At 35.1% G+C, this 14,989-nt stretch overlaps 1 protein-coding gene across 4 annotated transcripts in view; it reads right to left on the reverse strand.

Moving 5' to 3' along the window:
• LOC137630892 (cyclin-dependent kinase-like 4) overlaps positions 1-14,989 on the reverse strand; it is a 253,073-nt gene that overhangs the window by 113,233 nt on the left and 124,851 nt on the right. Inside the window, exons 1-2 of one of the 4 annotated variants that reach the window (XM_068362424.1) lie at positions 6,347-6,430; positions 4,664-5,120 (exon numbers count right to left, since the gene is read on the reverse strand). The exons of the other annotated variants lie outside the window; for them this stretch is intronic. Coding sequence (XP_068218525.1) covers positions 4,664-4,734 — 71 coding nt within the window. The 5' untranslated portion in view covers positions 4,735-5,120; positions 6,347-6,430. Of the gene's footprint in view, positions 1-4,663; positions 5,121-6,346; positions 6,431-14,989 lie in introns of those variants that run through there. 4 annotated transcript variants of the gene reach the window in all.

The following is a 14,989-nucleotide window of genomic DNA, read 5'->3' on the forward strand; positions in this document are numbered from 1 at the left end:
CAAGACCATTATCATACTGTACTTGAGAGAGAGAGAGAGAGAGAGAGAGAGAGAGAGAGAATGGAGCTAAGACCATTATCATACTGTACTTGAAGCTTTAAAAAGAGAGAGAGAGAGAGAGAGAGAGAGAGAGAGAGAGAGAGCATGGAGCTTATACTGTACTTGAAGCTTAAGAGAGAGAGAGAAAGAGAGAGAGCTAAGACCATTATCATATTGTACTTGAAGCTTTAGAGAGAGAGAGAAAGAGAGAGAGAGAGAGAGAGAGAGAGAGAGAGAGAGAGAGAGAGAATAATAAATGCTAGCATGTCATGTTCTAATTTTCCTTCACGCTTTTACAGTGAATTACAGTGAAATTACCTTAGGAAGGTATATAGAACTTAAAAGGATATAAGGTCCATAATGCTTTGAAAAACATCAGTGATGTCGACTTTATTTAGAGAATCATTTGACGAAAGCCACATGCTGCGAACCAATGAAAATAATAGAATATCTTTACTTTGAATACTATATCTACATTTGTTTCTAGTCCAAGGCATATTTCCTTTCCTCACTGGGCTATTTTCCCTATTGGAGACCTACAGCTTATAGCATCTTGCTTTTCCAACAATAGGGTTGTGGCTTAGCAAGTGATAGTAATGATAAAATGAAATATTCGGTAAAGTTCGCTCCTCTGTGATCTATAATGATATATAAAAGTAATTCTTATTTAAAAAAAAAAATTATAATTGTCAAAAATAATTTGCAACGGATGTTATAAGTAAATTAAATAATCAGTAAAGTTCTTTCAGTAATCTCGAGACATGAAAATAACTCCTTTCAGAAAAAAAAAAAATACTTAATTGTTAAAATCTTATGTCCACACATGCATCAGCACTAGCATTAACGTTGTAAAACGCAATGAAACTTATGCTTAAACAAACAAAAATACAAAGAAAACATTGGGTACGGATATGAAACCATGTTCCGTTTGTTATTGGTTCATCACGCCAAAGTGACAACTGGGGTTAATGAGAATTTCTAACACGATTTAGTCTACCGGAAACGTTGATAATTCATGTTGGATGTACCGCACGTATTTCATACACGCTCATACACAGTAATGCTATTGCGTTTTTTATCTCTCACTCTCTACTGGTAATAGAAAAACCTATTTAAGCTTGCCATAGCATGTTTCTAGTTATTTGACTTTTTGTGCCATTGTTGTCCTCAACTGTTTGTATATAAGCTCGTTATCTTGTTGAATAAAAGTCACTTGCATTCACCTCGCACATGAGGGGGGGAGGGATTTGCATTCACCTCGCACATGAGGGGGGGGGGGGTTGAATGTTGGGTTATTCTGCTATAATTCTGTTTATTTACTTTCTTAGATTTTATACATTTATTTATTAGTAAATTTACTTGCTTTTATTTCATTTCTGGCGATGTCTAGTTTTGTTTTAGTCTCTTCTATACATTTATGAGGGGTTTGTATAACAAATAAATTGACTAATTGATGTTTATAGTAAAAGCAATAAGAGCAATTATCTTAGTTCCTAAATAATAATAATAATAATAATAATAATAATAATAATAATAATAATAATAATAATAATAATAATAATAATAATGATTATAATAATAGCAATAATAATACCAATAATAATAGCAATAATAATAATAATAATAATAATTAGTACCTGTACAACATTACGTAATCTCCTTTACCACTAAAATCACAAAGATTCTTCAAACTGAAAAAGGTAGACTGAACATACAAAACAGTCAGGACCATTAGGCCATAGTGAAGACCATAAACCCACGAAAGCAGAGACCATAAGGGCCATATAAATAGAGATCACATGGCCATAAAAGAAAAAAATATTGATCCAGCTAGTCAGACTGGTCATTACAAAAGTACCCTAAAAAAACAGTAAAAATATTTCATAATCATAAAAGAAAAATTGATATCACAGAGCGTAGAACACTAGCAGATTTCCTGTGGTAAATACAAAAGAAAACTATTATTATTATTATTATTATTATTATTATTATTATTATTTTTATTATTATTATTATTGCATGCTAAGCAACAACCCTAGTTGGAAAAGCAGAATACTATAAGCCCAAGGGCTCCAAAAGGGAAAATAGCCCAGTGAGGAAAGGAAACATGGAAAAATCATATAACTTAAGAACAGTAATAACATCAAAATAAATATTTCATTTATAAACTATAAAACCTTCGAAATAACGAGAGAAAGAGAAACAAGTTAGAATAGGGTGCCCAAGTGTACTCTCAAGCAAGAGAACTAACCCAAGACAGCGGAAGACCATGGTACAAGGTTATGGCACTACCGAAGACTAGAGAACAATGGTTTGATTCTGGAGTGTCCTCCTAGAGGAGCTGCTGACCATAGCTAAAAGGTTTCTACAAATAATTAATACTCATTTGCCTTCGATTTAATTAAAAGTTGACTATTCGTGAACTTCTATCAAACTGAAAGTTCCCTTGAACCACTTAGCTTTAGTTAATTCCGTCAGTATGTTCGTAAACCTCAATTAATGCTTTAGCATGACTGACAGCTGGCAAAAGCAGTAAAATAATTTTTCAAAGTTTTGATTGAAACTTGATAGATTCTTTTGCCTTTTGATATTATGAAATTTCTTGTAATTTATTATATAAAAAATGTTCCCCCTTCAGTTTTAGATACCTTGCCTACCAATCACTCTTTCCTAATTGATAAATTAAAAAAAGACATATGCAAGAGAAAGAGGGGTAAAAAGTGTTGCTTAAAAAAGGATATACTGTAGAATTTATTTCATAAAGTCGTCAGCCCCATGTTCTAAAACTCGTTGCAACTATAACCCTTTGAACACTCATAACGATTATTATTACATAATCAGATCTTTATTTTCCTCCAGTACTGAAATATGGGTGAATTTGACAAGCAAAACATTTGAGCCGGGTAATTTCGAAACGCGGACAAATATATATCTGTTCTTATTACATGAAATCCTGAATTTATGGAAAATTTCTTCCAAAAACTACCCTATTTGGAAAAGCAGGATGCTATAAGCCCAGAGTCTCCAACCGGGAAAATAGCCCAGTGAGGAGGGTAAACAAGGAAATAAGAGAAGTAATTAACAATCAAAATATCTTAAGAACAGTGACATTAAAAATGAATATTTTATATATAAACTATAAAGACTTCAACAAAACAAGAGGAAGAGAAATAAGATAGAATAGTGTGCCCGAGTGTACTCTAAAGCAAGAGAACTCTACCCCGAGACAGTGGAAGACCATGGTACAGAGGCTATAGCACTACCCAAGGCTAGAGAATAATGGTTTGATTCTAGAGTGTCCTTCTCTTAGAAGATCTGATTACCATAGTTAAAGAGTCTGCATAGACACTCAAGTAATGCCTACAATGCAACCGTGTAAGGTTCACTGAAGGCAGTAACCCCCTTCAGAAGCCTTTATTTGTTACAATGAAGGTATTATCACATAAAACTTCACTACAGTCATCGATGATCTACAAAAATAAACCGACAAGAATTTTGACAAGATTATATTAAAAAAACAAAAAATCACTAGTGGCTGTCATGAAAAAAAAAAATCTGCAAAGAATTTTGACAAGATTTTGTAAACATTTTTTTACTTAGTGTTTTTTCACTTATTATTTGTGTAAACAACATTTGAACGCTGAATGAGAATTACAATCTGGCTTTTTACGTTAAATCCAACTAAAAATTTACCCTGTTGAATCCCTTGGGCTTATAGCATATTGTTTCTCCAATTAGGGCTGTAGCTTAGATGATGATTATAATAATAATAATAATAATAATAATAATAATAATAATAATAATAATAATAATAATAATAATAATAATAATTTAATTTTACTTTTTCTCAGCCGATATCCATACTTTACTAAAAAGATTGTCTCCTGGTAATACGAACATTACTTGACTATTTCTTAAATAAAGCTAAATCACGTTTCACTTTTTATTATCACGAGTAAGTAATCTACTTTCGAACCAGCACTTAAGTACACTTAGAACTTAACCCTAAAGTAGAATCAAGAAGGGTACATATACAGGCAACATCGTTAAGTGGAAATATTCAAGACAACCATAATTGCAATCCCATACGACCATAACACAACAAGATCTTCCCTAAACAGGATCCTGACATTATACTTAGCAAAGTTCAGTTTTCAAAGGTAGTTCTAGTCCAGAGATTTATAACACACTGCAGTGGAACGAATGTGCCCGCCACATTGGCTAGCTGTTCCACTGCCGCTGGGGACTAGCTACGAATAATAATGATGATGACACCACCATACATTATAAGCCTCAGCGTTCCTCAGTTGCAGCTGAAAAGCAGCTAAATATCGGACGCCAAATCTGAGGCAATATCTTAATGAAATGATTCAAGTTAATAAACGGTCGATGACTATTTCCAATTGATAGATAGACAGATAGATAGATAGATAAAGTTGTTGATGATGGTGATACGACCATACCTTATATGTTTCAGCGTTCCTCAGTTACAGCTCAGAAGCAGCTGAGTAATGGACGCCAAATCTGAGGCAATATCTTACTGAAATGATTAAAATCATGGAGCAGTATTTGACTATTTCTTATTGATAGATACTATTAGTTAGATAGATAAAGTAATACTCACTCTGTGTCTCCACCTCCCAAGATCAATCTGAGCTGGGAAATCATATCGTTGACGAAACCAGGGCGACTCATTTGTTCGTCTCCAAAGGGTAGGCCTCGCAGCCTGCCTTGGAGGCCTATAGTGTTATAAGAATAAGCCTAGTTGCCTACCATGGAGGCATCATCTCATTAGTCTACTTTAGAGGCTTATGGTATATTATTGTCTGCATCCGACATCGATGTATAAACAGTTTCACGAAATGTATAGGCTTCATAGATTACATCGGAAGCCTGGTCTGATGAAATGCAGGCTTAGAGGCCTACCGGTGAGGCCCAGCCTGACTTCTAGCACATATCCTTATTTTCGATGTTTAGTAATGTTCCATAACGATGCATTTTCTTTTCGTTGACAGATCCTCCAAAGGCTTCTAATAATGAGTCATTTCACACTTGTTTACGTCATTCATTTTCTATATTTTCTATAAAAAAGTTAATGAAGATTTTTGAAGGATAAATGATAAATTTACATATAGATACTATGTATTCTGTTTTCCAAATTGTGTTCTAAGTGGTTAAAATATCTTGAGATTCAATGTGTTACTTTATATACACAATACCTAATGCTTACTATCTATTTATGTATAAACAAATATATATATATACAGTATATATATATATATATATATATATATATATATTTCCATATGTATATATGTATACATGAATATGGATATACAGAGAGACATAATTGTAAAAATACAGTTATTTATGTACTATACACAGCATATCAACACACACCCTCTATATATATATATATATATATATATATGTATATATATATATGTGTGTATATATATATATATATATATATATATTATATATTATGCGAATGTGTTTTTGTGCGCACATGACTATCCGAATGTTTCTGTAAGTGTGAAATTACACGTGTGGCCAGAGAGTCACATATGTATAAAGGCTACTTGTGTGTACGCGTAATTTGCATAACTAGAGGCAGATGAGTTTACGAATAACGTTCTGAAATTATCCTTATTCGACAGATTGGATATCAAATAAGTGATAATCAATGCACTTATATTTCACCTCAAATAACAAGAGAGAGAGAGAGAGAGAGAGAGAGAGAGAGAGAGAGAGAGAGCTTTACAACTCATCTATCTCTTGTAATGTAGAGAGAGAGAGAGAGAGAGAGAGAGAGAGAGAGAGAGAGAGAAAAAGATTTAAAACTCCTCTATTCCTTGTAATGTAGAGAGAGAGAGAGAGAGAGAGAGAGAGAGAGAGAGAAAACTTTAAAACTCCTGTATTCCTTGTAATGTTGTGAGTAATGTTCCTACATAGTTAATCTACCAATGGTAGGTGGTACTTTGGTGTCTAGCGCAAAGGACAGTCCTTCATGATAAATTCACGTAGTAATTCAAAGAACCTCTTGCCATTCCATAAATGTATTTCTCTAACACATTTCTTATACGATTACAAGCAAAACACTTCTAGAGTTTTTGATTCAATATGTCGTTCCATAATCAATTCCAACTCTCACACAATATTTCGTGTTCCAGGAAAACTCAATATGAGAAGTCTTCATCTAAGTCTTCGTAACATCACTGAACTGGAGAGACAATACTTCACCATCAGTTCGAAACAAAACGCCGGTCAATCGTACTCCAAAACACCGCAGATTTAGAACACACACCTTCTCTCTAACCCAAGAAGTAACACACACAGCATAGCTACTACTTCCCAGCGACTGACTAGTTCAGTTACATGTCCAGATATCTGACTACACCAAAGGACATATATCACCCTTCTCCCCTTCACCCTCCTACCAGACCACCTACTTACCCCCCGAAGCTTGGCCTTCCCCCCCCCCCCCCCTCCCCCCACTCCCTTCCATTTGCCGCTTTGCAGATTAGCAATGTTATCCGATTGGGAAATTGCTTGAACAAAACACGCGATTGGCGTGGAGGAAGTTGAGGAAAAAAGTGAATGATGAATTAAAAATAAACTTATTAAGTGTTAACCTCAATGTTCCAGTGTTGTATCTTCACCGTGTAGAAGTTTTCACGCGACATAAACCTTTACTGATATATTTTACCTCGTGTTTCGTGTTTGTTGACTGTGTAAAGTAGAAGATACGCTAGTTCTATAAAGAGTCCAATAAGCAGTTTTTTCGTGATTAAAAGACCCAAGTGGAAATGAAAAATGTCTCATGCGATCATTAAATCACAATTTCTCCCAAAGGAATTTCTTCTTGGGAATTTTTACAGGGGAATTCTGGAGAGAAAGAGAGAGAGAGAGAGAGAGAGAGGAGAGAGAGAGAGAGAGAGAGAGAACTTTACAATTCTTGTACTCTTTACAATTTAGAGAGAGAGAGAGAGAGAGAGAGAGAGAGAGAGAGAGAGAGAGAACTTTACAATTCTTGTACTCTTTGTAATGTAGAGAGAGAGAGAGAGAGAGAGAGAGAGAGAGAAAGAGAACTTTACAATACCTGTATTCGCTGTGATGTAGAGAGAGAGAGAGAGAGAGAGAGAGAGAGCTTTACAATCCATGTATTCCTTATAATATATATATATATATATATACATATATATATACATACATATATATATATATATATATATAAATATATATATATATTAGAGAGAGAGAGAGAGAGAGATAACTTTACAATCCCTGTATTCCATATATATATATATATATATATATAAAATCTTATAAAGAGAGAGAGAGAGAGAGAGAGAGAGAGAGAGACTTTCAAGGTTAATCTCGCATTATGCGAATAATTATGGTTCCAGAAACACGTAAGTTGGCGGCTATGAAATAGACGAAATAAAGACCATTCTCAGCTGGCATCGTGATAAGAGGTCACGTGTTTCGTCGCCATTATAATAAAGAAAATCAACATAGCCATAAAATGTGTCTATAACGTGTAAAATTTTGCCCAGCACCACCATCGCCCCAATAAGAAAGAGCAAGTATATATATATATATATATATATATATACTGTATATATAAATTTATATATATACACATATGTATGTATATATATATATGTATATATTTGTATGTATGTATGTATATATATATATATATATATAATGTATATATTTATATATATACTGTATAACTACATATATATAGATATTATATATATAAAAATATATATATATATATATATATATATATGTATGTATGTATGTATATATATATATATGTATATATTTATATGTATGAATATATATGTATATAATTATATATACTGTATAACTACATATATATATAGACATTATATATATATATATATATATACTGTATATATATGTATACATATATATATATATATATACTGTATATATATATACATATATATATATATATATATATATATTTCACCCTTTGCGTCAACAGGCGTAGGAGGAGATGAGAAGGATATATTCTATCCAGTTATGCTCATCTCTCCCCGTCCCTTGGGTAGGGGGGAGAGAGAGTAGTCATTCCCTGGTGAGATGGGAGTGCATGTGCCTTCTTGTGTCATTTTGACGGGTTGCGTACACTAGTTACGATGGCTAGATACATACATAGAATTTTAGCAAACTGGCCCACCTTACCTACGTGCCAGGGAGGTCACTCAACAAAGAAAAGTAAAGGGCTAATAGGTGCAGCTAGGAGTGAAAGAATCAAAGGCTTTGATTAATGCCTAAGTACAGCGCAGGAAGTGGGTAAACACCCAACGAAGAGTCATGTTATTGTTAAACATTGTGATTAGGGATAAAGGCTCCTTATCAGCATTATTTACTGATAAAACTGTAATATACTATCATAATTACCATATACGGCCAGTTAGTAACAATGTCGTGATGCTATAATTATAGGTTACTCAACATTTATATCCTAGGGACAATTACTGGCTTTAAAAACGTTCCAGAAAGACAATTATAAGGACAAGCTTTATTCAATTAAAGGTTTAAAGGTCACTCATGAATTGCATAGGCAGATGAATAGTGACAATGCCCTAAAGACTGGCCGTACATCCATATGATCAGCACCCAAGCCCCTCTCCATCAAACAAGCGAGCCAGGCCATGGCTGCTGATAACTCAGGAGGTAGACATATAGGCTCCACCAAATAACCCCCTTTCTTAGATCACATGGATGGTGAGGTTGCAGACACTACAAAAAACTATCAAACTTGAGCGGGTCTAGAACCTAGCCCTGCATATCGTTAGGCAGGGACGTTTCCAATATGCTATAAAACCCTATACTATGATGTAATAAAAATCTTGAAAACAGCTCAGCATTTGCAGCAGTGTTCAAATGTCAATGTGAACTCCACATTATGAAAATTTAAGTTTATGAGTAACTTATGCATTCGTTTATACCAGCAGTTCACAAGTGTTTCAAAACTTAAATAAAAAAGTACTATTGCCATGTCACCGGGCATGCATAGATATTTTTTTTAGCTTGAAAGAAATAGTGAAAAATAAAAAGAAATCCAGTGATTACTTAGTTCTTATGTACTTTTACAAAATGCTTCATCAAACCGTACAACAGACTTTGAAATTTATGATAAACATGGTGTTCTAGTATTTTTTCGTTGTGCACCACTGTACATCACTGATCGTAACAGGTTCAAATATAGGGCATGCTTGGACGTGTGGGTCGTAATTGGTAGTGCTAGCAGGACTTGGCCTCCCAATTGGGGTTCTAACCAAAATTTCATTAGGCCCTTCGTAATGGTAAAGGTCTCTATTACAGTAAGGACACTGGGTATTGCAAGTACTGGAAAAGTACGGGAAAAAAATACCGCAACTTAGATCTGGCAAGACTGAAAAGGATCATTATTAAACGCCACTCTAGTCCCTTAACTGAAAATAGAGAGAGGTACCAGAAATAATATCGCACGAAGAGTCTGTACTAGACAAGCAACTTAGATCTGTCATGACTGAAAAAGGGTCATTATTCAACGCCACTCTAGTCCCTTAACTGAAAATAGAGAGGGGTACCAGAAAATAATATGGCACGGAGAGTCTGTACTAGAAAAGCAACTTAGATCTGTCATGACTGAAAAGGGTCATTATTTAGCGCCACTATAGTCCCTTAACTGAAAATAGACAGAGGAGATACCATTATAAAAGTTTTGTATTTCTCGACCCTCTTACCCTGATAAACTGGAAATAAATAGATATTCTTAAGAAATAGTCATTTCAGCACCTCTATTACCCTGATAGAACTAAAAACAGAGATACCATTCTCATAAAAAGTAGAAATGAAAATAGACATACTGTAGATACCATTCTTATAAAATGTCATTATTTAGCGCCACTCTTACCCTGATAGAACTAAAAATGAATAGATACTATTCTTATAAAAAAATTCCTTATTTAGCACCAATATCACACTGATAGAACTGACAAAAGACAGGGATACCATTCTTATAAAAGGACATGATTTAGCGCCACTATTGCTTCAAAATGCTCGTTCGTACTAAGAGAACTTGAAAAATACAGAGATGCCACTCTTATAAAAGGTGATCATTTATCACAGCCATTCGATAACACGTCAGTGTTACTGTAATCACAAAAGGTCAACGTTACAGGTACAGTTACTTTACTTTAACGTTACAGTTACAGTTACACTTACTATAAAAAGAAATTACTTAGTGCCAACATTACTATTAAAGGATACTTGGCGGCAATAGTTATGATAGATTATTTAATACCATCGTTATACGGAGAAATGAAAAGACGCCATTACGATAAAAGGTCATACAGCGAGTCCGTTCTGGTAAAACCATGACTCAGCATTTTCAATACAACGCATTCGGCACCAACAACACGATATAAGGTCATTTGGTGGCACCATTTCTTAGAAGAAAAAAGCCAGCCACCTTCTCTCTCTCTCTCTCTCTCTCTCTCTCTCTCTCTCTCTCTCTCTCTTTTTTTACACCTAGCAAACGAGTACAATGTAATCATGTCGGAATACAAAAATACCATTTCTTAAAAGAAATATTGAGAAATTATAAACTCCGATGCTTACTCTCTCTCTCTCTCTCTCTCTCTCTCTCTCTCTCTCTCTTTTACCCTAGCAACGAGTACAATATAAATCATGTCTAGGAATACAAAAATACCATTTCTTAAAAGAAATATCGTTGAGAAATTATAAACTCCGATGCTTACTCTCTCTCTCTCTCTCTCTCTCTCTCTCTCTCTCTTTTACCCTAGCAAACGAGTACAATATAAATCATGTCTAGGAATACAAAAATACCATTTCTTAAAAGAAATATCGTTGAGAAATTATAAACTCCGGCGCCCCTCTCTCTCTCTCTCTCTCTCTCTCTCTCTCTCTTACACCAAGCAAACGAGTAACAGTATAAATAATGTCTGGGAATACAAAAATATCATTTATTAAAGAAATATCGTTGAGAAATTATAAACTCCGGTGCCTCTCTCTCTCTCTCTCTCTCTCTCTCTCTCTCTCTCTCTCTCTTTTACAACAATAAAACGAGTACAATATAAATCATGTCTGGGAATACAAAAATATCTTCCACGCATGCGCGCAGATAACGAACGGCATATTAACAATATTGTGTAGTGATTTATTGAACATGGCTTGTCCTCCAGTTAACACGAGCTGTTGTCAATTTTATCACCCACCTCTAACAGGTGCAATAATTCAAAGTAGGCAATGTGGCACTCAGATCACGTTCACAAGGTCAGTGGATCTTCCCCAATCCAAACGAGTGCATATGGGCCGCAAAGTTTACTGGATCCTGAAAAGCGTGTGGGGTCTCCGATCTCATCCCTAAAACATTGTCTGGCCTTTGAGATGCCTCGGGGTCCATAGGGGGGAATATGAATAGTGGAATAAAATTCTTCTATTAGCGTGCCTTTTTTTCCCATTCGTATGGGGTAACACAGTCGCCTTCTTTTGAAGGACTTTGCTTTGGGTTTTGGGGTGGACCGTAGACCGGCTGCCCTGCCTGACATCGCCTAGACTCCGGTAGCGTATGTTTGTGTGTTGTACCAGCCACCATCGCCCTTCCTCCCTATTACTTTATGTTTTATACAGTAGATAAAAGAGCAAACAAATAGATGCGATGATACTGGTTAAAGTAAGATTAAGAAATGGGAGTCCATTGGAAAGGTGTGATTAGTGTATAAGGAGCTGTAGAAAATAAAAACAATATGAACCGAGTAGATGAGAAACAATGAAGATTTTATGATAGAATTACAGGAGATAAAAGAGTGTGATCGGAGGTAGTAGGGGGAGAAAATAAAACAGTAAGTGCCGTGGTGTGTACCGAAATTCTTGAAGATGACTGTGCAATAAGCATAAAAAATATGTCAGCCTTAATAGCCCAAATATAAAAAAATGTGAGTTTTTACAGCTGAAATATATTCATATACACGCATGCTCGATTCAAACAAACAATTACGTATATTAACATACATACATACATATATATATATATATATATACACAGATTTATATATATACATACATATATATATATATATATATAAATATATATATATATATATATATGCATATATATATATATATATATACATAAATATATATATATATATATATATACATACATACATACATACATATAAGTGTTTGTGTGTAACAACCTCCTAACTTATCCTGACAATTTCGTTTTGTAAATCAGTCAGAATTAACCCCTTCCATAAAAATATCCATAACGTTTATTTACATAAAAAAAACAAGCACTACTCCGTATTCTTCCTTAAATAATATTTGCTAAAACTAAAAAAGGGCAAGAAAATTAAACCTCCTAAGTTATCCTGAAAAATTTTCTTTGATTCAAAGTAAAAATTAAAACCTTCTGAAAATATCTATATCATTTCATCATATGAAAAGAATCACTACTCTTCATTCTTCTTCAAACATTATTTTCTAAAAAGAACCAGGGATAAGTAAAATTAAATCTCTTAAGTTATCCTAACAATTTTCTTTTGATTCAAAGTAAAAATAGCCTCACTTCCCCCAATATAAAATCCACAGTGCTTAAAAAAAAAAAAAAAAAAAAAAAAAAAAAAACTGATACACCATGTTTTGCAAAATAATATTCTCATGAATCAACATTAAAATTTAAGTCCTCACCCCCCCCCAAAAAAAAAAAAATTAAATCCCTGCCGTTTAATTACATATGGAAGAAACACTAGAGCTTCAATACATAAAAAAAATATACACCAAATTCTGCAAAATAATATTTTCAAGACGAAAAATGGGACAATAAAATTAAACTTCCTAACTTATCCCACATTTTTTCTCTTGAATCAACATCAATTAACGACCTCACCCCACCAAAAAAAGGAAGAAAAAAGAAGAAAAAAAAAATCAAATCCCTTCCGTTTGATTACATAATGAAGAAACGCTATCAATTGAGTGTTATCAAACAGATATTTCTAAAATGAAAAAGGGAACAGGTAAAATTAAACTTCCTAAGTTATTATCCCAAAATTTTTTCTCTTGAATCAACATGAAAATTAACGCCCTCACCCCACCATAAAAAAAAAAAGAAAAAAAAAAAAAAAACCGGCCATTTCATTACTTAAAGAAGAAACGCTATCACTTGAGTGCTATCAAACAGAATTCATTCTTCTTTCTTGGTGATGGCATGAGTAAATTCATCCCCTTCCATGGAACCCTGGACAAGTTGACCTTCTCCGAGATGCATACCAATCACGATTTCATGCAATTGATTTCATGAAATTGTCACCTGAACGAGGTGGCTGCAGCATCACACCCGATGCTAGACATTTGTATTTCTTTATTTTTTCTATGAGACAGAATTGAGAATGACTACTGTATAGGTGTAAAGGTTTAAAGGCCGCTCATGAATGGCAGGGGCAAGGGACAGTGACATTACCCTATCAAGCTCGACAATGCCCTACACACTGACCATATATGCATTTATATATATATATATATAATATATACATATGATCAGCGCCCAAGACCCCTCTACACCCATGCTACGACCAAGGGGGGCCAGGCAATGGCTGTTGATGACTCAGCAGATAGACCTATAGGCTCCCCAAACCCCCCCCCCCCCATCCTTAGCTCACAATTATGGTGTGATTGTAGCTACCAAAGGAACTAACGAGTTTGAGCGGGACTCGACTCCCGGTCTGGCGTTCACCACTCAGGGACGTTATCACATCGGCCACCACAACCATAAAATGGCTTCTTTTGACAAGTATGCGTTTCCCATTTTCTTTAAATTGTCCTCTGATGCTAGACTTGTCCATAATAACAAAATTTATATAATTTATGATGGCAAGTGCTTTGGTTACCATAAACTTAGCTCGTCTCATAACAAATTTCATGTCTGCCACAATCATAACTGGTCTTTGATAAAAGTAGCTGCCATAATCATAATATGTCTGTGATAAAAGTAGCTGTCGTAATCATAACTGGTCTTTGATTAAAGTAGCTGCCATAATCATAACTGGTCTTTTAAAATCATTCGGGTTTTCTGCATTAACTAGTCTCTGGTTAAAAATAGCTGCCATAATCATAACTGGTGTGACGGCGCCGAGTAAGGGTGTGAACTCAAAGGCAGATTGGAAACAACTGAGTTATATTATTGTGGAACACTCTCCTTATATACAAAACCTCAAGGCAACAGGACATAACAAGTTCACAAGACAGACAATATTACAGAGGAAAAACCAGACAGGAATTTTCATGTTTGTTTTAGTGCGAGGGAGGAGCGAAGATACAAGCATAATATATACAAAAGGAATTATGTACAATTGTGTGAAACACGGTTGGTATATGGCTCCCCCCCTAAAAATGACATGCTGTACATGTTAAATAGGGCGCCCTGATCTAGAGAGGCGAACTGTAGGCGGGCCATCTGGCAGAAGATAAGCAAGTTTTAGACGATCAATGGAGACCCAGTCTTCTTTGCCCCGAATGTTTAGGAGGAATGCTTTCGGACTGCGTCGGATCACAAGGAAAGGGCCCGTGTAAGGGGGCGTTAGTGGTGGCTTGCTGGTGTCGTTGCGCAGGAAGACGTGCGTTGCAGAGTGCAAGTCCGTTGATATGTGATGCTTCGCTGGGGATTGTAAGTCTGGCGGCACGGAGTAAATTTTCCCACGACGTGACGTATGCGCTGGAGATCGTCGGAGGAGGTTGTAGAAGGAAAAAACTCGGCAGGGACGACCAACGGGTCGCCATACACCATTTCGGCTACCGAGACGTCGAGGGCATCTTTAGGAGTGGTCCTTAGTCCAAGGAGGACCCAGGGAAGCTGAGTAAACCAGTTGCAATCCTTGCAGCGGGACATCAAAGCTGCTTT

Source organism: Palaemon carinicauda, chromosome 39 (genome assembly GCF_036898095.1).
Source record: "Palaemon carinicauda isolate YSFRI2023 chromosome 39, ASM3689809v2, whole genome shotgun sequence".
Taxonomy (NCBI): Eukaryota; Metazoa; Arthropoda; class Malacostraca; order Decapoda; family Palaemonidae; genus Palaemon; species Palaemon carinicauda.